At 38.2% G+C, this 25,422-nt stretch overlaps 3 protein-coding genes across 4 annotated transcripts; 1 reads left to right on the plus strand and 2 right to left on the minus strand.

Annotated features, from left to right (window-relative positions):
- The first annotated feature begins 4,598 nt into the window (after nucleotides 1-4,598).
- Nucleotides 4,599-13,936, plus strand: si:ch211-176l24.4. 2 transcript variants are annotated; one of them, XM_047384094.1, is made up of 4 exons: nucleotides 4,599-4,773; nucleotides 5,070-5,181; nucleotides 6,477-7,900; nucleotides 13,162-13,936. In XM_047384094.1, exons 3-4 carry the CDS (start codon nucleotides 6,485-6,487, stop codon nucleotides 13,306-13,308), a joined length of 1,563 nt encoding a protein of 520 aa, XP_047240050.1. In that variant the 5' UTR covers nucleotides 4,599-4,773; nucleotides 5,070-5,181; nucleotides 6,477-6,484; the 3' UTR covers nucleotides 13,309-13,936. The 2 variants fall into 2 exon arrangements, with proteins under 2 accessions (XP_047240050.1, XP_047240059.1); XM_047384103.1 differs by lacking the exon at nucleotides 5,070-5,181.
- Nucleotides 13,937-14,030: 94 nt separating this feature from the next.
- Nucleotides 14,031-14,416, minus strand: LOC124879506 (phosphatidylinositol N-acetylglucosaminyltransferase subunit Y-like). The gene has a single exon (XM_047384122.1). It carries the CDS (start codon nucleotides 14,414-14,416, stop codon nucleotides 14,204-14,206), a length of 213 nt encoding a protein of 70 aa, XP_047240078.1. The 3' UTR covers nucleotides 14,031-14,203.
- Nucleotides 14,417-14,518: 102 nt separating this feature from the next.
- On the minus strand, nucleotides 14,519-15,453 carry LOC124879497 (protein preY, mitochondrial-like). The gene is made up of 2 exons (XM_047384110.1): nucleotides 15,173-15,453; nucleotides 14,519-14,660 (listed from the first exon to the last, which is right to left on the minus strand). The coding sequence occupies exons 1-2, from the start codon at nucleotides 15,373-15,375 to the stop codon at nucleotides 14,519-14,521; spliced, it is 345 nt and encodes a 114-aa protein (XP_047240066.1). The 5' UTR covers nucleotides 15,376-15,453.
- Between the last annotated feature and the right edge of the window lie 9,969 nt (nucleotides 15,454-25,422).

Genomic DNA, 25,422 nt, shown 5'->3' on the forward strand with positions numbered 1-25,422 from the left:
AAACCAAACTGTTGGGGTATAAATATAAATAGGAATAAAGCCTAAATACATCATTGTTAGCACCCTTCAGCTGTGTTGAAACACAATTTCATTCAATTTCAGCATTTGGTCTTCTTTGGTACGAGTCTGTCAGCAAAGATTGCTTGATTTGGCAATAATGGCACTCTCTACATTGTGAAAGGTCTCCAAATACACATGATTGTGAGGACATCCCATCCACCCTGGAAGAAAACCCTGTTTTGTCTAAAGAAGACTAACTCTGTAGCATAATGCTGCCGCCAATTTATTTCACTTTAAGTTCGGCATTCTATTGAAAGAGTGATGTTTTTCTGCCAAATATATATTTCAATGCTGTGGTCCAAAAGTTTAAGTTTAGTTTCATAAGACAGTAACAAATTATTTGATAAGGTTATGGGAGATTTTACCCAAGCCTAGATGTTTTCTGTGGATGAAAAGGCTTCTGTCTTTCAACCCTACCAACAAATACAAGAGAGTACAGGAGATTGTGCAGAATGGAACCAGTATCAACCAGAAATCCCTTTGCAACCATTCTGCAAACAGCTTTATCCAAAAGGTGCAAACAAGCCAGTGTCAAAAAACCCCCCACAAAGACTGCTTAACATTATTTTAGGTTCTTCTGATTCACACTGATGGTGGGCATTTACTCAAGAAAACTAAATGCTCAAATTAAACCAAAGGTTACCTAAACCACCAGTTTAAGGATAACTACAATTAATAAACACAGTTAGTGCACCTTTTTAAAAAAAAATGTCCTCCCCAGTAGATTAACTAAGTGAGACACAAGTCAAGGTAGGGTTTAAATAATTTTTTAACACTTTTGCTGTTTAACAGATCTGTGGGCAACAACAGTTTTAAAAGACTTCAGAGGTGTCTTTTCTGTTCTGAATTAACATAAGCAATGTATTTTAAAATCCTGGTTACAATGGCAATGGTATAAGTGTAAAATTCCAGTATTTGGGAGAAATTCGCTAGGTATAAAATTTTAATTAAATACATTATGCTGTATATAAAAACATATATATTTTATTATCATAATCTGTCTACTTTGCAAAGGAAAATAATCCTCATATACTAGTGTATGATAAGAAAAATATCTCCATTCATCCCTACTTTGGAACATAGCTGATAATGACCTCTTCTTCTTTAAGGCAACTTAAATGGAGATCATACAATGAAGTTCACTTGATCTAACCAAAAAATTTCACCTGTTAATCTTTGTCATCATATAAATTATTACTGAAGCAAACTGTGGAGAAACCATTTGACTTTCTCAAATGAATTCACAGTCAAGGCAGTTGGATATACAGAGTTTACGATCCTGCATAAATGAAGCACAAAAAGAGAACAGGCTCGAGGATGGTACAAATCTCCATATAATAATGTGTAATTCAACACCTCAGTTAGGAGACTAAAGAGTTTACATAAAAACGGACATCAACCTAATGTATCAATTCGATCTCTCTCTGCACATTAGAAGGGCAGAATCTGTCTGAGAGCTTCTGATGACCCAGACATTTAAATCTGTCCTAGATTACTTTTAAACAAAAGTCAGCATGATATGTGAACAAATGTGATATTTTCTCCTCTTTATGGCTTTACAATGTTTGTACACTTTATCATGTCTTGTTATGATCCTTAGATGTTTTGAGTTTTTTGGTTTCCTTTGTGTCTCTGTTTTCTTCATTCCCTGTTTTTTATATTCTCTTAGGTCTTCCCTTCTTCAGTTCATTTCTCTGTACTCGTTATTGTTGGGAGTTTTTTTTTTTAATTAATTCTTCCATGCTTAGCTTTTTAGTTAATTGTATTCTTTGTTTATTTAGAGTTATTTAATGTGGTAATTCTGTTAGATACTTTCCTGGAGTTCTTTGTGTTTCTGTCAGTGGCGATTGCTCTAAGACTGCAAGGGAAGCTCAGCTTCCCCAAAAATATCAAAAAATAAGTGATCAAATATATACTATTGTGTGTACATGTCATTGACTAAATATGCGCTACAACTCGCTCAACTTTTGTTCAGAATCAGCTTCTTATCACTGGTAACGACGCAGCTTTCCTCTCACTCATTCCCGCAGCTTCACAGTGCTTTAAACAGTGAGTTCAGTAGCGAAGCAAAAATGCTGGGCTTTGTCCCGTCCATCAGACGCTCAGCGTCTCTGGGGGTCTATGGGTCAGTGGGCTGGCCTCGGCTGGCCTGGACGCTCAGCTTCTGCATGATGATTGGATGATCTGTCTGAGGCTGAATCCCTTTTTGATTGACAGCGAAATGAGCGAATCAGCGATCTTGAAATTGAGCTTCCCCTCCTTGAAAGAGCAGCATCCGCCACTGGTTTCTGTCCAGCCCTGCTCTGGGTAATTAGTCTCCCTCCCTCAGCTCCCTGCTTTCACTCTGCCTCAGCTGTATCTTGTCATCCTCTGATTACTCACCGACTTGCGTTGTCTTTCTCCATGTGTCCCTCTGTATATAAGTTCTTTGGCTATCATTGTTTTATGCTAGTTCCTCCCGTTAGCTTTCCCATTTTCTCCCATTACACTCCCAGTTGTTCTTCCCGTGTTTGTTATCTGGTCCTCCTTGTGTTCCTCTGTAAGTCTGTTGTTCTTATTTAATCATTTCATCCAACGCTCAAGTCTGCGCCAGTGTCCTACTCCAAACACCTGCCACTCAATGACATGTCTATCTAAAAAAGGAAAAACAATGTCTTGGAGTGCATGAAAATTAAACCCTGATAAATTAAAGGCTAAATTCATTTGATCTAAGCATGTTTTGAGAGTCAGCTGCTCTATGTCTAAAGCCATAGTTGTCCACTGGGGAAACTGGTCCCTTCCAGTTGGGGCTCAGTCAGCATAGGAGGAATTCAGGTATCTTGGTTTCTCGTCCTACCAGAATGATGGTAGGATGGAGAGGGATATTGATAGACAGATTGAAGACTGGTCTGCTGGATGGTATGCATGCACTATATTGGTGTGTTGTGGTCAAGAAAGAGCTGAGCCAAAATGCAAAGCTCTCAATTTCCTGTTCTGCCTATGTTCCAACCATACCCTATGTTCATGACATGTACTGTAGATCATGATTAAAAAACTGATCTGTTACCCCAGCAAGCCAGTCTCAGTTAAGCAGAAGACAACTGATGGATGAAAACCCTAGGTCCTGTTGAACTACTGTTTTAAAAGTTTCTGTAAAGATTTAAAAAAACATAGTACTTAATGAGATGGTACTTGTCATAAAAAGTTTGAGAATAATTGCTTTGAAAAATATAATAGAACATCAATAATGTCTTCCAGCATTAAGGATCCCGGATTTAAATCCCGGTTGAGCTCTTTCTGCATAGTATGTATGTTTTCTATGTGCCTTGATTCTCTCTAAGTACTCCAGCTTCCTCCAACAGTCCAAAAACATGCATGTAACACAATTTAATCAGGAGGGAAACCCAAACATCCCTCTGCAACATTCTTGATCACTTACTGAGAAATTACGAGACTTCCCAGGTCAGAAGGGATATAATAGTCTGCCAAGAGAGTTCTGGGTCTGCTCCAGGGTCCCCTTTTATTGGGACATCCCTTGAAATCTTCCAAAGGGAAGCCACTGAGAAGGCGCCCTGATAAGGTATCTTAACCATCTCAGTTGGCTCCTCTTGATGAGGATGAGCAGAAACTCTTCTTTGATCTGGATGAGAGAGCTCCTGATCCTAAAGATGAGTCCAACCAACAAACAAAGAGGATGATTTCTGCTGCTTGCATTTGGGATTGCAGTTGTTTTAGATGATCTATATACGAAGAGTCTAGGTGAGGGTCTGAACGTTGACAGACTTGTGATTTTATCTGAACCTTCTAATTAACAAGGCACCAAGATACTTACTTCACTAACTCCAGAACTGGCGGCTCCCAGACTGCTCCAGTCTGGCCTTTCGTGAAAGAGAATCCTGGTCTTAGATTTAACGACAAAAATAAGCTTTGAAGACATTTTTGTTAAAGCTTGAAATAAAATGGACATTTTCTAATAAGTCAGAGTTTTTGGTTTAGGTTTGGTAGAACAAACAGATTAGTAGGCTATGTAACAATTTCCCGTTGGACTTCACTAAAAGCAGTCTGCTGTGTTATCTGAAAGATTTCTGAGCCCACTCAGGATCACCCCCAGGCCGTCTCTGTCAGGAAAGTTTCAAGTTTAAACCGAGCTGCAAAGAGAGAATGAGTCACAGCATAAAAGTGGGTATGATCATATAGAGGAGGAGGAGCGGAGGTGGACGGTTTCTCAATTGTTTTAGTTTAGCAACATGGAATATTTACCCAACTGAACAGAAATAATGGCGAACACAAACAAAGAGCAAATTAAATTCTTGTTATTTTTTGCAGTGACTCGTTTGTTGGCAGATTGCTTAAGAAATCAGTATGAATTAATTTCCTTAGATGCATCTGTTCCCTAAACATGTTCATGTAAATTCAAAGTGTCTAGTGGCATCTAGTGGTACAAAAATGTTTTTACAGCATGAATTAAAATCATTTGGATCCTTGAGGGGAAATTAAACATCTATTAAGCTCTTTCGCTCCAGAGTAATATGTTTTTTATGTGAACTTAAAACGCATTTTGTTTACTGTGACTCAAATAAAAACTAGTTTTAAATTTAGGTTAAAAAGTAAAGTCGGAAATGGTTAGAAACCCACCTTTACGTGATGTACTTGAAAGCACCATGAGCAGGAGGCGGTGGCGGCCTCTTTGAAGTGAAATCGCTGGCTGGGTCTCTGTGAAACTTCTCTTCGAAGGTAATTATAATGTATAAAAAACGTTTTTATGTCTTTGTTACGTATGTTTCAACATATATTCACATTATAATTGGGTTAGAGAAGCAGTGAGCGATAAAACAAATAAATACTAACGAGGTTATGAAGATGTTAAAGCCCTGCTGGCTTCAGTCGGTGCGTTTGTTAAATCAGTCACGTCCTTTCCATCTCATAGATGCCACAACTGCCAGAAGTGTTCTCGTAATTAAATAAAGTACAATATACAGGAGACAATTTGAGATGCTACAGTGTTGGTTTGTTTGTCATTTTTGGTACAGGTAGCATGGTGATTGTTTAATTTACGTCCACCAAAAAAGCTTGAGGCAGCCTTCTTTCTGCCGAACACACAAGAAGAAACTTAGAGTGAGAGTCTTACAGTATCCCACAAAAGTGAGTACACCCCTCACACTGAAGATATGACAATTTGGCTCAGTGTAAAGTATCTAGTATACAGCTGGTATTACACTGTAAATTTGCTGTTCCTTCAAAATAACTCAACACACAGCTCTAAATCGCTGGCAGCAAAAGTGAGTGCAAATTTTGCTCACCGTTTCAATAATTTGTGTGGTAACCATCATTATTTTTGTATTTATTTTTTTGCAGTAAGTGTTACTGCATATTAAACCTCATATCCACGGGTAATTTGAATATTACTGTAATATAAGCCTTATGAAGAAGGATTTTTAGCATAGATATACAGATTTAGTTGTTACTGGCAACACAACCATGTAGGCCGTGATGTGTGGGTTTTACTCTCCACAGGATGATAGGTTTCCCCAAATTACACTCTTTTCATGCTTCAAGATTCAAGTTTTTCCTCTAGTTCTTACTTTCTTACCTCAAGTAAGGAAAGTGCATGCTGTCAAAGCAAAACACTTCTTTTAAAATTACACTGCAGGCACAAGATATCGAAGCCAGAGCTTTATGCTAGACATACCATATCCAAGTTTGATATTATTATCTTATTTTTGATGCATGAAAGGAACTTACAAAACGTTCCAAAAAAGGTTTACTCCGAATCTCGCTCCAAATTCCAGGGAATAATTGACATCCTTGCGAGGAGACATTGACAATAGAGCGACAGTGGTACTCCTATTTGAAAGGTGGTCCCAAACACACAGTGCATAAACAGAACCAGAGTCAGATGAAGAGCACAAGAGGAAAAACAAGCTTTCGCCTTTGCTGAAAAAGCCACTAGCTGTTTATGGTGCTGATCCAACAAAAGATAAAAAAAAAAAAAGTTGCAATATACTTCACTATCAAGCTGATACCTTACGTTTGAAAACTTCTTAATAAACTTCTTACAGATATGAACGCTACAATGATAATCTTCTAGGCAGTTATTACTGTTTAACAACTAAAGGTACTGGAATTAAGCTAATGGTGTCTTAGTTACTGAGGATCTTTTTAAATATTAGTATGAAACATTTCCTGGGTGGTCACCAACCTTTAGCTCAGTCTTGGTAACAGATCTCACCTTGGTGCATTTTGTCTTTAGATCTTTTCAATTAAAAAAGTCTTAGTAAAAAATTTAAACACCTTTTGAAAGCCTGAAAAACTACTGATGAAGACCACTTTGAAACATTAAGTATGGGACTTAAAAGCAAAAAAAAAAAAAAGCTAGAAGAATAATGAATGAAGGGTTACATATAGGTGTGTTTAGAATAATGTGTCTTTTTGTTTAGGACACGCCATGAGTGATAATGAGGATGCCGACTACTTCATGGAACACTGGACTTCACCTCCAAAAAGAAAAGTAAAGAAAGACGCTAAGAAGAACAAAAAAACTGTAAAACATAAGAAGAACAGACCCACGAAGACACATGATGATGTCCAGAAGAAAAAGAAGAACGCCACATTCAAAGAACCAATGATGGAAAATAGGAAAAAGAGGAAGGAAAAAGATAAAAACAAGAAGAAAGAGAAGAAAAAAAAGAAAAACAAATTAGCTTTGAATCCTGATGATTTTAAATTCACTGAGAGCTTCACTAAGTTTGCTGCAAGAAATCCATGCCTAAACGAGAAGCTAAACTCTCCCCCTGAAACATCTGTGAAAGAACCTAAGAGAAAAAAGATGGTGGCATTTGGTTCATTACCCTCTTACATACGTATCAAACGTCCAGTTTTCACGTCTTCGTCGCCAAAAGAAACCAAAGTTGTGAGACAAGACCAGAGCTGTTCCCAGGTGATTAGAAAAAGCCAGATTCAAACACATGATAATGACTTTCAGTACAACAGTGATATAAACAGCCAAGACTTGTTTATCACCCAGAAGACATTCAGAGCATCGCCCTCTGAAACTTCCAGCGGTGAAGCCAGCGATGGAGTTATTTCTGAATCCCCTCATGTGTTCACTCAGCGAGACAAGAACCGGCACACCACTGCGGGAGAGATAAGAAGATGCAATGAAACATCAGATAAACGACAAGACAGAGCAACATATCAGTGTCTGCGGGAAATAAAAAGAGAGCTGGAGGAAGAAAATTATGAGCTTCTAAAACACTCAGGAAAAATATCCTTCCAAACAAACCAAGCTGGAGAGAATAAAGTGTCTGTACATGAAGGGCCCAAACTGGGTAACTCTTTCTTGAACAACCCGTTGGTTATAAACCCCACCCCGGATGCTATTTTGATCCAAAACGGCTCCTCGTACCATCCATTCTTTGGTGAGCCGCCCGTTCTTCCTGCTTTAGCAAGCACTTCAACTCAGACAGAAAACTTCTTCACCACCGAGCTCTCCTCCTACCTCAGCTTCTGCCGGAAAAACAGAGTGGCTTTGAAATCCCAGGACATGAAACCTTTGGATCTGAGCTTGCCACAGAGGGCACGGGAAGACCTCCATGTGTCAGTGAAGATGCTTGATGTTGACATTAAACAGGAAGTAGAGAAATGTCATGAGCAGTTGCGAGAAGGAGAAATTAGGAGTAGCAGAAGTAAAAGCATGTCTGCCTCATCACGAGCGAAGTCTGCAGAGATTAAGAAGGAAACTTCATGTCATGGTGAATCTACTCCAAGCCCTCAGTCAGAGGCTGAAATCAAGTCGGCCAACACCACAAGCTCCAGTGAGGACGACCACCACTGCCGCGCTGGGAAGCGAGACCTGACCCAGGTGACTCCATTTCAACTCAGGCATTTACAGTCATATTCAATCAATTAGAAGACTATTGAAAAGTTCATTTATTACAGTGACTCAGTTCACAAATATAGATTAGTTATTTTTCTACTGAAAACATGACATTTAACATTAGAGTATTACATCAGACCGAAAAAAACCCCCCCATTTTTAATACAGAAATGTGGGCTGAATGAAAAGTGTGTTTCATATGGTGCTTTTAATCTGACAAATAAGCCTAATTGGAAAGCAAATTTTGATTCATTAAACATGACTGTATTAATATAATCTTTGAAAATAAGAGCAAATAATTTGCAAAGTCTATACAAACATCAGATCTGACCTTTTACAGGAGATACTGTTTAAAAAAATGCAGATTTGTCTGTGCCACCGATACACTGGTGGGCTGTAAAAACACGCTATTTTTTTACACTTGCAGTGAAATTTCACAGCAGCAAGAGTTAAAAATCATCTAGGTAGATAATTTAAATAAAAAACAATAAATGCTAAAGAGAAAAAGAAAAAAACGTTACTTCTAAAATAAAGTTAGAGCAAATATGAACATCATACAACATATATATTCAATTCAGTTTATTTACATAGCACCAATTCACAACATCTGTTGTCTCAAGACACTTCACAACAGTCAGGTTCATACATTCCAATTAATCCTAAGCATTGAGCAGTGCAGTCAGATTCAGTTATTTATTCAAATTGGATAAAAAGTTTTTCTATCTAAGGAAACCCAGCAGATTGCATCCAGTCAGTGACTTGCAGCATTCACTCCTCCTGGATGAGCATGTAGAGACAGTGGACAGTCCCTGGCGTTGACTTTAGTCCTTTCACCTAGAAAGAAAGAACAGATAACCTCTGAGCCAGTTTTCAAGGTTAGAGTCTGAAAGAGAGCACAGAGTTAGTCACAGTAGAAGCTCAGTCAATCGCCATGTCTAGGAGAGAGAAAGGGTTAAACACTGAAAGACAGGGCCATGTGGATCATCGGTACAGGGTGAGCGTTAAGTTGCCAGCAGAAGCTTGGACGATGCTCCTCTCCAGAAAGGTGTCACAGGTAGACACAGAGTCAGGCCAGGTGTAGCTTCTAGGAAGAGAAAAAGAGAGAGAACAAAGTTAAAAGCTGAAATAACAGCAAATAATGCAAAATTGGAGAGTAGTGTGAGAATGTAGCGAAGAGGGCGAAAGTGGTCATTATGTCCTCCAGCGGCCTAAGCCTATAGCAGCATAACTACAGAGATAGCTCAGGATAACCTAAGCCACTCTAACTATAAGCTTTATCAAAAAGGAAAGTTTTAAGCCTAGCCTTAAAAGTAGACAGGGTGTCTGCCTCACGGACTAAAACTGGGAGCTGGTTCCACAGGAGAGGAGCCTGATAACTAAAGGATCTGCCTCCCATTCTACTTCTAGAGACTCTAGGAACCACCAGTAAACCTGCAGTCTGAGAACTAAGTGCTCTGTTAGGAACATATAGAACAATCAGATCTCTGATGTATGATGGAGCTAGATCATTAAGGGCTTTATATGTGAGGAGGAGAATTTTAAATTCTATTCTGGATTTAACAGGGAGCCAATGAAGGGAAGCTAAAATAGGAGAAATATGATCTCTCTTTTTAATTTTCATCAGAACTCTGATGAATTTTGGCAATGTTCTGGAGGTGAAAGAAGGAAATCCTAGAAACCTGTTTAATATGGGATTTAAATGACATGTCCTGGTCAAAAGTAACACCAAGGTTTTATACTTTATTATCGGAGGTCAATTTAATGCCATCCAGGTTAAGTGATTGACCAAGCAGTTTCTTTTTTAAAGACTCCGGCCCAAAAACGACAACTTCTGTCTTGTCTGAATTTAGAAGCAGAAAATTTAAACTCATCCAAGTTTTTATGTCTTCAAGACATGCTTGTAGTCTATCTAACTGGTTGGGCTCATCAGGATTTATGGATAAGTAAAGCTGAGTATCATCAGCGTAACAGTGAAAATTTATCCTATGCTGCCTGATAATTTGACCTATTGGAAGCATATATATAGTAAAGAGAATTGGCCCAAGTACTGGGCCCTGTGGTACTCCACAATTAACCCTGGAGTTTAAAGATGATTTATCATTCACATGAACAAACTGGAATCTGTCAGACAAATAAGATTTAAACCAGCCTAGCGCTGTTCCCCTGATCCCTACAGCATATTCCAGCCTTTTTAAGAGAATATTGTGATCGACTCTATCAAATGCAGCACTGAGATCTAACAGAACCAGTTACAGACACAAGTCAATTATCTGAGGCCATAAGAATATCATTAGTGACTTTCAGCAGAGCTGTTTCAATGCTATGATGAGCTCTGAAGCCTGACTGAAACTCTTCAAACAGGTCATTGCTGTGTAAATGTTCACACATTTGATTAGCAACTATTTTCTCAAGAATTTCAAATAAGAATGGAAGATTGGATATGGGTCTGTAATTTTTCAAGTCATCTTGATCAAGCGAAAGTTTCTTAAGTAAAGGTTTAATTACAGCTAACTTAAAAGCTTGTGGTACATATCCATTTACTAAGGATAAATTATTCATATCTAAAATGGGTCTGATAATCAGAGGGAACATTTCCTTAAATAATTTGGTTGGGATTGGGTCTAACATACAAATTGAAGGTTTACATTAAGCTAATATTTCTGATAACTCAGGAAGCTTCACAGGATCAAAACAGTCCAAACACAAATCAGGTTCTACAGTTACTTCCAATGTTGTCTCACTTGCTGAGGATGAAGTAATCATCTTCGGGAGTATGTCAAAGATTTTCTTTTTAATAGAATCAATTTTATTTAAGAAGAATCCAATAAAGTCATGACTGCTGAGAGCTAAGGGAATGGATGGCTCAACAGAGCTATGACTCTGTGTAAGTTTCAGAATCAGAATCAGAAAAGCTTTATTGCCAACTACATTTTTGGACATACAAGGAATTTGTTTTGGCGTAGTCGGTGCAATACAATACAAATTAAACAGTATAAACATATCTACAATATAATATAATATAAATATATGTGCACAGTTTTAAGTGAGTGAGAGTAAATATAGAGCAGTATAAGACGCAAGAGCAATACAACAGTGCAGGTGATCATTGTGCAAGTAAAGCAGGAGTCCAAGCTGAGCGTTAATGTAACGCATAGAGTTACAGGTTACAGGTGTCCTGTCAGCAAAAAAGGGGGTGTGTGGGGGAAAGGGAGAGTGTCAGGGTGGTTTCCGGGCTTTGTTAACCAGGCTGGTGGCAGATGGGAAAAAACTGTTCTTGTGGCGTGAGGTTTTGGTCCGGATGGACCGCAGCCTCCTGCCAGAGGGGAGAGTCTCAAAGAGCCTGTGACCGGGGTGGGAGGGATCAGCCAGAATCTTCCCTGCCCGCTTCAGGGTCCTGGAGGTGTACAGTTCCTGGAGTGACAGTAGACTGCAGCCAATCACCTTCTCAGCAGACCGAATGACACGCTGCAGCCTGCCCTTATCCTTGGCTGTAGCAGCGGCGTACCAGATGGTGATGGAGGAGGTGAGGATGGACTCAATGATGGCTGTGTAGAAATGCACCATCATAGTCTTTGGCAGGTTGAATTTATTCAGCTGCTGCAGGAAGAACATCCTCTGCTGGGCTTTCTTGATGAGGGAGCTGATGTTTAGCAGTTTAGCAACTGTACTAAAGAGAAACCTAGGATTATTCTTGTTCTCTTCTATTAATGATGAGAAATAAGCTGCTCTGGCTTGGTGAAGTGTCTTTTTATTCAACAGTAGGTTATTTTTCCAGATTAAGTAGGAATCCTCTAGGTGTGTAGATATATGAGATATAAAAAAGGTGAAAATATGAATGTTTTGGAAATGACCATGTAAATACCTCCAAAATAATTGCATACAACCCTGCTAATATTTGGCTGACTGTGCCTGAGCAGTTTGCTTATCGACAGACTTTTTGTTGCCATCAACAACCTTCTGTTATCTTTCTGGGTGTTTGATTGGTGGAGTCTGTTTAAACCAGTTGGGATCAGTGTTCTGTTGGATTGCCCACTTTTAGCCAACTTGACCCAATTGGACATTTAAATAATGATCCCAAAAACACATCATCGGCTTCGGAATGGATTAAGGAAGTTAACATCAAACTTCTGGAATGACTCTAAACTCAACCCCAATGAGAGGTTTTGGGCTGAGTTAAAATCCTGTGTCTGCGTCAAGAAACCAGGCATTTTATAAATGAACTTTACTAATTATTGTTTGAAAAAAGAAAATCTTTGAATTTGTTTCCTTTCTAATATTTTTACCAGGGAAATTCAAGCTTACAAACCACAAGGATAACCCGAGCCTTAGGAGGATGTTGAAGCAAAGTCCATTCAAGAGTTTGGGAAGAATTCACAAAGCATGAAAAACAACTTGATTATTCCACAGTGGTTCATAGCCCTCTTCCTCTAATGAATGTGACAGTTCAGTTAGAATCCAAGTTGGTTGAGGTCAGGTATGAAGTTTCCACAGTTAGTGATTATTAAGAAAGCCCTGTGATGTCCTGGTGTTGGTCCCACCCAGTTTTATCAATTCCAAAGTCAGTGCAGCCATCTTCATGACAAAATTTTAGAGCACTTTATTCTTCCCTTGGCTGACGAGCTTTATAAAAATAATCAGTTCATTTTCGAACAGAACCTGGCACCTGTCCGTAGTTGCTGTATTGACCATGGTATCAGTGTGCTTCACAGGTCATAGATCTGGCTTGACCCTAAACCCCGTAGAGAATCGATGGAAGATTGTCAAGATGAAGATGGAAGACACCCCACCCAACAATACAAAGGAGCAGAACGAGGCTATTAAAGCAGCCTGGGCTTCCTTGGCACCTCAGCATAGCTAATTAAGATGCACCATTACATAAATATATTAATATTACCTTTAATTACAGAGTTTTAAGTTTTCTTCATCTCACCACGTTAGCATTACTAAGCTACACACTGTTATCATTAAACGTGTGTCAGATTTTTTTAAATTAATTTAAATGATTTAATTAGCGATTAATTTTAAACACAATTTATGCAGATTTTCACCTTTATGGACACATGAATAGGAAATCATTTCTGTCCTTATCCAGACCTGGAAAGCAGCTCCCCTGGATGACATGGACCTATTACAGAATATCACAAACCGTTTTTCTCACAGTTAGAAATCTCAATATTAATTTTACCCCAAAAACCAGAGTCACTCATGTTCTCAGTGCTGAGCTTTTTGTTTTTCTCGGACTTCAGGTGGGAGCTGTTCAGCTGAGACTGAACAAACCCTTCTTCTTCAAGACAAAAGGAGAGGCACAGTCACCTCGTCCAGCTTCGCCGCTGACGAAACTCGCTCAGGGAAGAGACGTTCAAACCAAGAAGAGCCGTTCTGGAAGGATATGAATGAATTCCAGCTGGCGTGTCTCATTTTTCTAACCAGAAGAGTTATAACATCTGGATCTTGCTCAGTGTAGTGGTGGCATGGACATAAGAGTAACTGTTGTCCATAAGAATAGTAATAATAATAATAATAATTTAGTCTGTACTATAGTTTTAACTTGCATGAAGAGGATAAAAACAGTTTCCTGTTGTAGTTCCAAACCTAATCTTTGCATCCAGTTGATTGTTTCCATGTTACATTTTCTACAATTATTTTGTTATGAGCCTTAAAGTATTGGTTTTGATCGGTTTGAGTAAAAATGTCTCTAACGTATCAGTTTTTATATGTGACAAAGCCATAAAATTTACATCAAATTGTAGTTAATTGATTTGTAATGTAAGAAAATTGCCTTTTCTCAATTAAAGTTAATTTATTCTAAAGACACTGAGGTTCACTTCCTTTTATTAGAAAAGAAGAAGCAGCAGCAGGAAACTCCTTAACAGCATTTAGCGTTGAAGTTTATTTAATTTCTCTATAAGCACAGATGTAAAGTTTGGGTTGTATACACGTTATCCATTTTACACCAATTGGTCTGGTTGACAGTTACACTGTGGGACTAGTATAAGAGTAAATATTTCTACCTACACTTAAATCAATCAGAATCAGAATCAGAAAAGCTTTATTGCCAAGTACGTTTTTGGACATACAAGGAATTTGTTTTGGCGTAGTCGGTGCAATACAAATCAATAAAGCAAAGGAGCGCCATCTTGCAGATTCTTCACAGTTCAGCATCCTTGTGTGAAGAGATGTCAGCAGAGCTAAAAATACGCATCAAGCAAGTAATGAAGGGCCTGAAAAACCCAAGTTACATCAGAACATTTTTTTTTTTTCTGACTTGGAACTTTCTGGGAGAACAACCTAGTTGTGCCTAAAGAGCTTGATCCCCATCCAGCTCCAGAGGTGGAAGAAGACATAGACGGGGATGGTGACCGGCAGCAGCAGGCTGTAGAAACACAGACTGTTGCTGCTGGTGCAGCCCTGAGGGAAGTTCTCATCCACAGAGGCAGAGTAGAACAAACCAAACAGGGACACAATGGGAACCAGTCCCACCATCATGGACAGGGAGAACATTCTGGCAGTTCAACAACCACCTACTGCTTGATTCAAATCAGTCAGTCAGCTGATAGATGTATTGTGGTTAGAGTTCAGTACAACAAAGATATTAAAAGTCTTCTACTCTGAAGGTGTGCTTGGAGTTTGTGTGTCTTTCTGTAGCAGCCTGGCCTCCTGCGGGATCATGTTGGGAATGCCATCAACAATTGGATAAGCAATGCCAAGCTCCTCGTTGATCAGCTCATTGGTGTTGGCATCATACCTGGAGATGGATAAGACACGTTATTCTGCCATGACCACGTATTGTCTGAGTATACACCAGCTAGAGGCTAGTCTCCTCTGTTCTAAACAGCTTTTCATAAATGCATTCTACAATAACATTTAGATTTTATTTCCGTATCAACTTGCTAATTTCCTGATGTAAAAATACTACAGAATGACTTAACATCCCAAAACTTGTACGCAGATCCTGCAAACTTATATAATGGGACATAGGCCCTAGTCATTTCTGCTCCTTTCCGTTTCAAACTTTTACAGGTGTCAAACTGCCTGTATCGAATATGCAATGAGATAATTAAATATAGGTTTCACAAAGTAGGAACTTTAATAACAGAGAATATAGTTAGTTCAAAGTCGTTAGAAGCAGCGGAGTAGCCCTTTAATGACGTGTAGAATCGGATGCTGACGTCAGTGTCGCAGTTTATTTAGTTAATGTCGCAGTTTAAAAAAAAAAGAAAAAAAAAACTTTAAATAAAAATCTAGCCGTCTGTTTACCTCAGTGGCTTCTTGGACAGCGGACAGACCAGTACTTCCAGCAGGGAGGAGTCGAAAGGCGGCTGCACTTCGTCCTTCACCTCCGCGAAACTCCTCACCGACACACGGCAGCCTGTCAGCGTCTGTATGGACGGAACCGCACTCACATGACGTTGAACACGAACCGTTTCTCTCACCAACCTGCTCAGAACATTCTTCAACATGTCCAAAACAGAGCGATCATCGGTTCTTCTCCAACAGGAAGTGTCGGTTTTAGTCTAACTGGAATACAAGACCGACTAGCAACGTGGAAACTTGCTCTAAAAGGTTCCGCTGATAGACTGCTTTAATTAAAACACCATAAATGCGTCTATATTAACACTGTACTCTAACTGTATCTGAATGTTTTATTTTACAGTGTAACAAATGAAGGTAGAATTAATTATTATACTCATATTTAATTTTAATAATGTTTGTTCCCACAAACACATGATGGCAGTGTTTCTCCTTTGTTTAAGCCAACAGAACCCTGTTTCTCTGTTTTACAACTGACTAGAAGTGGGCTATCATTATATAAAAAACATTCTAATTACACAAATGACATATTTAACGACATTTCTCAGCGATTTATTAGTAAATTTTATTTCTTATAAGATGTCTGCTGCTCACCACTCATAATTACATTTAGTTTCCTTATAATAAAAATAATAACCTTGGTCACATCTGTTGTATGGAAGGAACTATTGTAGAAGTAAAGTTTGTGGACTTTTACAACAGCTGACATTTATATTCAAGTTTTATTAAAGCCCCATAGACCTTGTGAAATGATTTCCCAGCAGGTTAAATCTACACAATATTAAATATTGTCAGTGACTCTGCTGGCAGCAGCAGCAGAATGCATTTTCCAATCCATACGGCTGAAGATATTGCTCTGAGATTTTCCTGGAAGGGCTCCAACTTGTTTTAAAACTGCTTCAAGCTGTAATATATCCTGCCACCCGGTACATGACAGACCTGCTAACACACTCTTTTTTTTAAAATTTTTTTTTATTCCCAGTCACCATTGGATGTCTTGAAAACACCGGTGTTGTACAGATGTACACCTTTATTCTCTTTTTCTTTGGTGAGGACCTGTTTACTCATGAGATTTCCAACAGAACTGTGGAACACTGTGGTACAGATTACACTAAAAGCATTCAGTATGGCTCCTGGTAAAGGCCATAATTAATTAACCTCTTCAATGAAGAAAACTATAAAAAACTTTGCAATAAAAATTCCGAAAGTAATTTTTCCTTATTTTTTTAAATAACACAATTGAAAATAAAATTACTCTGACACTTCACATAATTTTTCATTTCAGTTACTTTTGCAGCATAGGTTTTAAGATTTTATATTTAACAATTGAAGTTTATGACTGGATGCAGAATTTCAATGTAAAAACAGTTTTACACATCTAAAGAACCAAACTTTAGGTCCATTCTTTGCAAAATCATTCAACCTCAGCCAGATTGAGTAGCATGATGCCATTTCACCACCATTACATTTCCCAATTGGGAGGTGTGTTTAAGATGTCAGTTTTCTGTCACATTGTGTTTTACAAGAGCCCAATAAGTTCAGTCTTGGTCTCATCCGGCCACTTCTTTGGCACATTTGCCTTATTCCCTAAATGGCTTGTTTAATGTTTATTGGTTTTCCTTCAACAATGGCTTTCCTTTTGTCACTCTTCCAGTAAACCTGGATTTGTATAGTTCTGAACAATAGCTGTCCTGTCAACTAAATTTCCCACATGAGCTGAGGATCTCTGCAGCTCTTACAGAGTTACAAATTTATTAGTTCTCTAGTTAATGCTTTCCTTACATAGCCTTTCAGTTTGGGGTTGACAGCCATATTTTTGCAGGTTTGCATGTGCCATATTCTTTCCATTCAAAGATAATGTATTTTAAGTGTGCTCCATGAAATATTTATAAAGCTTGGGATATTGTTCTATAAGTTAACTCCATTGTAAACCTCTTCACACATTTATTTATGACCTATCTGCACAGTTGCTTGGTCAGAACAGCTGCTTTTATGCTACGATTAAATTACACACTTCATTAAAAGCTTTTTTTAAACGTCAGAAGGTAGTTGTTTGCACTGGTTTTTATTTAGGGGTATCAGAGTAAAGGGGACTGTATGCATGGCGTACTTTTTATTTCGGAAAATCATGTTCAATTTTCCTTCCACTTTAAAATTCTGCACTACTTTGTGTTGGTCTGTCACATAAAATCCCAGTAAAATAAAGTCAGGTTTTGTAGAAGCATTGAAGCTACAACAAATACAGGAGGAAGGCAACAGAAGGTTTTGGAGAACATGATCAAAATATATTTGTTAATATTTTTTTAAATAATGAACAAAATACTCAGGGAAGCATGTTTTCCTCTCTCATTCCTGTATAGTGTGTTGATAACAGGATGACTCTGAAAGTAGATTAAAAACAAATCTGTAGTGCACATGCACATTCCATAGTGTGTCACGGGGAAGCTGGTGCCTATCTCCAGCAGTCAATGGGCGAGAGACGGGGTTCACCCTGGACAGGGTTCTAACAAAGTGATGTTCTAAATAGTGGTTCTACATCAAACACAAGAAATACAAGAAACATGATTCTGAATAAAACACACTATCGCACTACAGTCAGCTGCAGGTGAATTATGTGATTCACAAACATCTGATGTATTTATGAAGCTTAAATAACACTAAATGTATTTAATAACACTCAAGAACATAATGTGTGTTATCGAGTGATCATCTTCCAGCTGAAAGATTTGGGGTTTAAGCCCCAGTTGTTTATACAGAGTGCAAATATAACAGAATCCCTAAGTGTGTAAGGTTAAAGAAGTGCTATGTGGAGCAAAGGTTTTGAAATCGCTCCTTACATCTTCATATCGTGCTTCCAATGAGGCAGTCTTTTAAACTGGTCTTGATCAATATCCCTGCAGTATAAAACATATCCACAGATTTCAGATTAACAGTATCTGAAATAGGAACAAAATCCAGGAAAGACCGGACACGACACCTGAGAGATGCACCACCCTGGAGTTGATCGCCAAATTTTCTGCTAATCACTATTATGTTTGATAAATTATTTCTGTCAAACTGTGTTATGGTTGGGATTTTTACAGAGCCAACTAAAATAATGGGAACATATTGTATCTTTATGACTGGTAACATAGATTCAGTTTAAAAAAATATATTCTTTGCTCACTGATCAGTTATGTGTCGTAACAACACGGGTTTGTCCCTCAAGCCTAGGAGCCTTTTTTATGGGAGAATGATTAGTAGGTCAGATTTAAGTTGCTAAACACAAGTCACACCTCTATGAATGGTCAGGTAGAGGACTGGAAATAAGTGAAAAAGCAAAAGTCCCAATCCAATCCAGCCTAATTTATAAAGCACTTCAAAACGCTAAAGGGTCATACACATTAAAAAGACTCCCAAATGAAGTAAAAGAAAAATCTATAATTAGAAAGTTCAAAGACAAACTTTGAAAGACCTTCACAAAGTCCAGAAAATGTATTATTGAGACCAGTTTATACAGCACAACCTTGATTTTTGAAAATTAAATAGAGACATGACACATAACTGAAGATAAGATAAGATAAAAACCTCTTCAAGAAAAAAGGTATGCCTTAATGTGTGATGAATTAATAAATGTTAGGTTAGTTTTCATAACTGGTCCTATTATAAAAACTAACATCTGGCAATATAATCAAATCAAATCTAACTATGGAATAAATACAAACTAAAAACATTAATTCGAAGACAAAATTAATGGATTATGGGTATTTTTTCCACATGTAGACTGCTTCCAGTTGATTCTGCTGCAGAGTGAGCCTTAGCATGCAGCAAAGTTTAAATAGGAAAAGAAAAGAACCAGCTTGGAGACAAACGTTTAGGCTATGAGCAGTTTATAGCTTTTCTTTCTCAGTATAAACTGTAAGTGTATAATAAAAAAACAACAACAACACAGATGTCTGCAAATAGATGTTTTGTGAGATATTATTTTGGTTAAACAACAGAGTACTTGTAATTTAAACTTAGTTTTCATGGGCTGCTTTTCTCCCAGAATGTTTTTTTTTTTTTTTCAGTTTCTGACAACCAAAACAGAACATTTTTATTTGTGGTCCTTGTGTTAGCCAGTGATGATTGAAATTGTGTTCTGGCTGTGTTTTTTTTTTTCACTCTTTATGTCAGACATGGAAAAGTACACAACTATTGTAAACTACATGCCCAAACAAAAAGAAATGAGAACCAGTTGGGCCCAAAATTATTCTGACCCTGGGAAGATTTAGGTTTAAAGTAATCTTTTAATTTTACCAACAATTTCTTCTTGCAGAAAGCAATATTAACATTTTCAAGGTACCCAGCCAGAATTCACACTTGAATCTGAAATGAAATGTAAATAAAAACAGTTAAATTATATGTTAAGCCTGAGCATTTTCTTTGTTTTTTTTTTGTTTAATCAGAAATAAATCAGACAGAATAGTGGTTCCACTTGAAAAATATTATTTTACGTCTTTTATGTTTATACAGGTACCAAAGGTTTGCATGTTGACCTTATAACTGTGGAGCTATACTTGATTTATTTCAGGTATGCAATTTCAGGTGGGAATTGCTCTAAAACCCCTCAGCGCCTAACAGGTTACAGTTCTCATATTCTGTTATAAAACAAGCTTCTTAGTTGAATTAAATTACCTTTTAATCTAAATCTACCATGGGTATGAATACTTTTGAGCAGAACTATGTACTTATGTAGATCTTTTATTATTTTGTAAAATTTAGTGATTGCTGTTTAGTTTTATTGCTGTTTTTATTAGGTTTCAACTGTCATTTTTCAGTTTTTTTCTGTTTCTAAAGATTTTTTTAATGATGTCATATTTTATAAAGTATGTTGTGTTGTGCTGTGAAATCCAGGACCACATGCTGGTTGGATGATGACTTGGTGGTTTGCTTCCTGCTTTGCCTGACACACTGGTGTCAGAAAGTCACAGACAAGTACAGTAAATTCGCTGGGTGTCATTTTCTTCATAAAGTTAAATGTTGAAAAACACTTTTAAAAAGTGAAACTTTGGAGTCTGATGAGGAGGAGAAAACTGGCTTTACGCCTCTGGGGTGACAAAGCAGCCCCTTCAGCAAGAAGAAGCAGCGAAGGCTCTCTCACGCTGTTAAACACTAATAACTTAAGAGATTTCTGGCCCACAGAAGAACTTCTCAAATTTCTCAGCTGTCTGTGCAAAAAGCTCTACTTTACCAGAAACAGGGCTTTGGATCACACCTTCACGGCTGTATGCATGACGGTCTGTAACTTGGTTTGGAAGAATGTTTATGTGTTAGATGCGTCTGACATGCATTAGATAACCAGACACAGTTACACAATGCTCCTTTTATTGTAGTTGTAAGTGTGTGGGAGGAAGAGCAATGTGTGGAAGGCAGCAGAGCAGACACAGCAGAGTACCAGCATCTCTCAACCTGGAGGTCTTTTGACATCCTTCATCAAGCCCCACACTGCTGACCTTTTCGGGGTTGCTCACAGGTACACTCGAGTCCTTGGTGACAGTTTCTTCCTCAGGTGTGCTCTCCAGAAGAGTTCTTCAGAGTCAAGCGGGCAAAGTACTTGGCAGTGCTTGTCACATTCAGGTGGGGTTTGTAAAAATCTTTTTTGTCATTTTTTCCTCCATTAGACAGCTGACAAAGTAAACAGACAGAATCCTGCCTGTTTCATGATGTCAGAGTAAATTTATGCAGGCTACAAACCTTTATGGGAGCTCTGACTGCTTTCTGATAAGTTGCACTTATTAGTTAATTAACCCTGACCTAAATACTGAGTGATGGTCCTAAATTACATCTCTCAAGACTTTCCATTATGATAAAATTTATTTATTTTTCAATTTTGTCATCTAATCTTGTTTGTACAGAAAACTATTTTTTTCATCTGGGTAGCCATAACAATTAAACCTTTAATTTACATTGTAGAAACCCATATTTCTCTAAATCAGGGCATATTTTATAAGATACTATCCATTGGTGTATTTTTCCCGTAACAAATCTGTATCGGAAGGAAAACAGAGCTGTGTTGTATGGATTTCCACAGCAGGGTTTCACAAAATGACATAGTTTTAAAAAGTACACTGAAGAAAAAAAACCTGCTAAATTTGAAGCAAACAGTAATGCAAAACGCTTATATTCCTGTTTGAATGTCTGGTTGGTTAAGGTGCACATTTACCTCACAAAATAAGAAAATACAAAATTTTGTGTTTATCATCTTTAACAGTTACATGATTTGCCAGTACAGTGGCACGGGATGCAGTCTATACTTCAACATAAATAACAGATTTTCTCCTTCTGTATGCTAAACAGTGGGATTTTTTCATTTCTTTCTGCTGGTTCACACTGAAATTCAGACTATAATTTTCTTGTTTTATGTCAGTTAGGGAATCCCCACTTATTCTGCATAATACATGTCAGAATATTGAAAGCCAGAATGCTTTAATTTAAATTTCAGAAGAAGACAAGTGACGAGTATGCCTTTAAGCAATTTAGGACAGCCCAGATGATGATCATGGCATTGCAAGTTTCTCCTATGTTACTTTATAACATCTGAGATAATTGTGGAGTATTTTAAGGCAACATCACAAACACACTGCGTGCTTGAGTGACATATTGAAAAACTCAAAAGAAATCAGCCAATGTATCGGGAAGACAATGATAGAAATCAGCAGGTCTGATTCATCTGTGCGTACAATGTCCAGATGTTTTAGGGTTCTTCTGTTCAGTGGGGGCAAAGACCTTAAATTTTAGAGACACGTCCTGTGGTCTGATGAAACTAAAAAGAAAAATATAAAATAACTGATAGTTTGCCTTATTTGATCTCACCAGAGGCATGTATGTGTGGAAACTTGTTTTTGGGAGGATTTAGTCTTGATCAATGAAATAGCAAAGATGACCATGATGTTGCTCTGATTTTACAGAGCAGTCTGGCTTGTAGCTTGAAGTTGAATAGTGCTGGAGAATTTATGACATTCCATGTAGCTTCTGATCTTTTCCCAGCTCAGCAAAGATTTTACCCAAAAAGAAGATTAGGTCTTTCATTTTTTTTGTGGTATAATTTTGCTGATGTTTCTTTTGCAGTTCAATCTGATAATCAGTTCTCTGAGGACTTTCTTTTTCCCATGGACCCTCCTCTCCTCTTTATGCTCCTTTTCTCCATGTTTCTTTCTCTGCTCCTCCTTACCGTCCTTCCTCTTGTCGTCAGCACATTCCCCTGCCAGGAAAGACATAAAGCCTGGCTCCTGCTAATGCACCTGATTGATGGAATGGCACAGATCCAATGGAGCGTTGGCCTTCAATTAAGCCCTTCGTGGTCACCTGGCAACAACGTTAACGAAGTGTACCCTTCAATTAAGTCTCAGTGGTTACTCAGCAGAAGCCTGAGCCAATGAGGCGTGAGGGAAGGTTGGTGGCACATTGTTAATGCTCCCTTCAAGGCCTCAGACTAGTGCACTGGTTTTAATCACTCAGCCACCCTTTAGTGCTACCAATCTGTGCATGATGATCACTGCGCACACTCATGGCTCATTGGAAGTGCTGGGTAACAACGCCTTGATGTTATAGGAGGCTCTGAAGCTTGTTTATGAGGTGTTCTGGGTAACTCCCTCAAACAATATGAGCAATGAGTATCAGATTTCATAACAAATTATCCAAGGAGAGGCTTTACTGTTTATGGGGAGGAGCTGTTTTAATTGCTGAGCATTACAGTGGCTCTTTAAGAAGCCACTGTGTTAAAGGATAGGTTTCTTTTTAGCGAAGATGCATTTCTCCATCATGGTATCTATTAAAAGAGACGGGATGGCTGCAAGAGGAAAAGGGAATTAAAGAGAGAACAGGAGAGAGGAAGAGTGAGAGAGAAAAAAATAATGACAGTGAGTTCAGCCTGCTTTTCAGCAACCTAACGAGAGAGTAAGATGCTGCCTGAGGTTGATAATTAGAATGTCCTCTCAGGCTGAGGAGGCCCACACTTCTTCTGTCCCTGATACATCTGCACTACAGAGGACAAACTGCCCCAGTGAAGCTGGATGTTTCTTTTTTTATAACATGAGTCTTGAGAACATTTGAAAAAGTTGAGACTGTCCACTAAAACCCAGCCTGCTGTCATCTTTGGGGTTATGAAAAATACATTGCAGTCAAAAAAAATTTGCCCCCTACAGATGATATTGTTTCTCTTCATCCATCCCTGTTTGTTAAATTGTGAATGAACACATTAACCACATTCTTTGGAAAACTGTTCATTTATGCAAGCCACTCCCAGGACTGTTCACTCACATACCTGTGAAATCAAGAAATTACGAAATTCGAATGTTTCTGACAACATAAAGTAGGATAATAGATCTCAAAAATGAACACATATCAGAAAAAAACCCCCATATGAACATGGTGGTGGTAGTATGATGGTCAGGGGCAGGTTTGCTGCTACGTGACCTGGAGGACTTGCCTTAATTAATGGAACTGTCAAACCTGCTCTCTTCTAGAAATTCCTGAAGGACAGTGTCAGGCCATCAATTGACCTTAAGCTAATTAGCCTCCTGGACGCCTCCCTCGGGAGGTGTTCCAGGCACGTCCCACCGGGAGGAGGCCCAGGGGACGGCCCAGGACACGCTGGAGGGACTATGTCTCTCGGCTGGCCTGGGAACGCCTTGGGCTCCCCCTGGAGGAGCTGGAGGAGCTGTCTGGAGAAAGGGACGTCTGGGTGTCTCTGCTGAGTCTGCTGCCCCCGCGACCCGGTCCCGGATAAGCGGAAGACGACGAGTACGAGTACGAGCTAATTAGCTGGAAATTCACTTGAGTTCAGCAGCAGGAAAATTATCTGAAGCACACAGCAAGTCCATCTCTAAAAGTCTCAAAATAAAAACAACATCAACAATATGAATGCCATGTCAAAGTCCAGATTTAAATCTATCTTAATGCTGTGGCATGGCTTTAAACAGACTGTGCACACAAACTCTAATTAAAATGGATTAAAATAATTCTGCTAAGAAGAGTGAGGTAAAATTCCTTTACAGAGATGTAAGAGACTCATTACCGCCAGTTACTGCAAAAACGTAATGGCAGCTGTTACCACCAGCTTTTAGTTTTTATCTGTTTGTCCAGTATTTTTGTAAAAATGCTCAAATGAAGACAGTTTCTTTTTGATGTGAAATAATGGGTACAAAACAACCAAAACTACAAAATAGCAAAGCTACAGACTAGTTTGCAAAACATTCAAAAAGCCTGGAAATCTTTTGATCAACACCACTTTAAAGGTTTACACCCAAGTCTTGCTGTTTGGATAGAAAACATAAGGAGAAGCAACACATATCTTTACTCACACCTTTGTAATAAAAACTAAACAGTGCTTTAGCTGTTTTAGATTAAGCAGTGATAAAATATAATAGCCAACATTTTCTCTTACTATGCATCATTTCTATCTTTGCTTACATCTTGAATAAAAGGTTGCTATTACAGACATTGTACCCACTCCTTTTAACCCATAACATTATCATAAGTTCTGTTATGATAATACGTTTTTAATGCACATAGACAGTGAGAAAAGCTAAGCTACAAATGAGAGTTATTCAGTCTTCATTGCAAAAAACAGGTGCTTAATTTTACCTCCATTGGAAAGGAGAAGAATAACAATACCACAACTTTTACTACTAAGTTCTGAGATCAGATTACAATTTAAAAAGGTTTAGTCAGAGTGGTAATCACTTTGACTCTTCAGTACCCCTTAATATATATTTTTAACATCTTTCAGTGGACTGATTCGATGTTTCGGACCCTTTCAACAACACTGCATCAGTCTATTTTCAGCCGCAGATAGAATAGTTTTTAGCCCCACTTGATCCACCAGAGGAGATCGAGCTTCCTGTTCGCTGGTAAAAACAGAGAAGCATTGAGATGTTAAACAGCCACATAATTTTCTCAGGAGCTGGTTGAAACACAAACAGGATTATATTTTTCTTGTAGAGGTGCCAAATGATTACTCCTTGTGCACCGGCTGTATGCATAAAACAGGAGCCTTTGCACTCATCTTATTGAGACCTTACTTAATTTTCACAGCACCCCTTTGAGATGGCAGCAGTGCTGACTGGCCTAGGCCCCCTCCACCAGATTAAGGATTAAAACAATGTTATAAATCAATATCAACATAAATATTTTTTCCAGCAAAAAGTATAAAAAAAAGCACACCTACAAAACGA

Source organism: Girardinichthys multiradiatus, chromosome 2 (assembly GCF_021462225.1).
Source record: "Girardinichthys multiradiatus isolate DD_20200921_A chromosome 2, DD_fGirMul_XY1, whole genome shotgun sequence".
Classification (NCBI taxonomy): Eukaryota; Metazoa; Chordata; class Actinopteri; order Cyprinodontiformes; family Goodeidae; genus Girardinichthys; species Girardinichthys multiradiatus.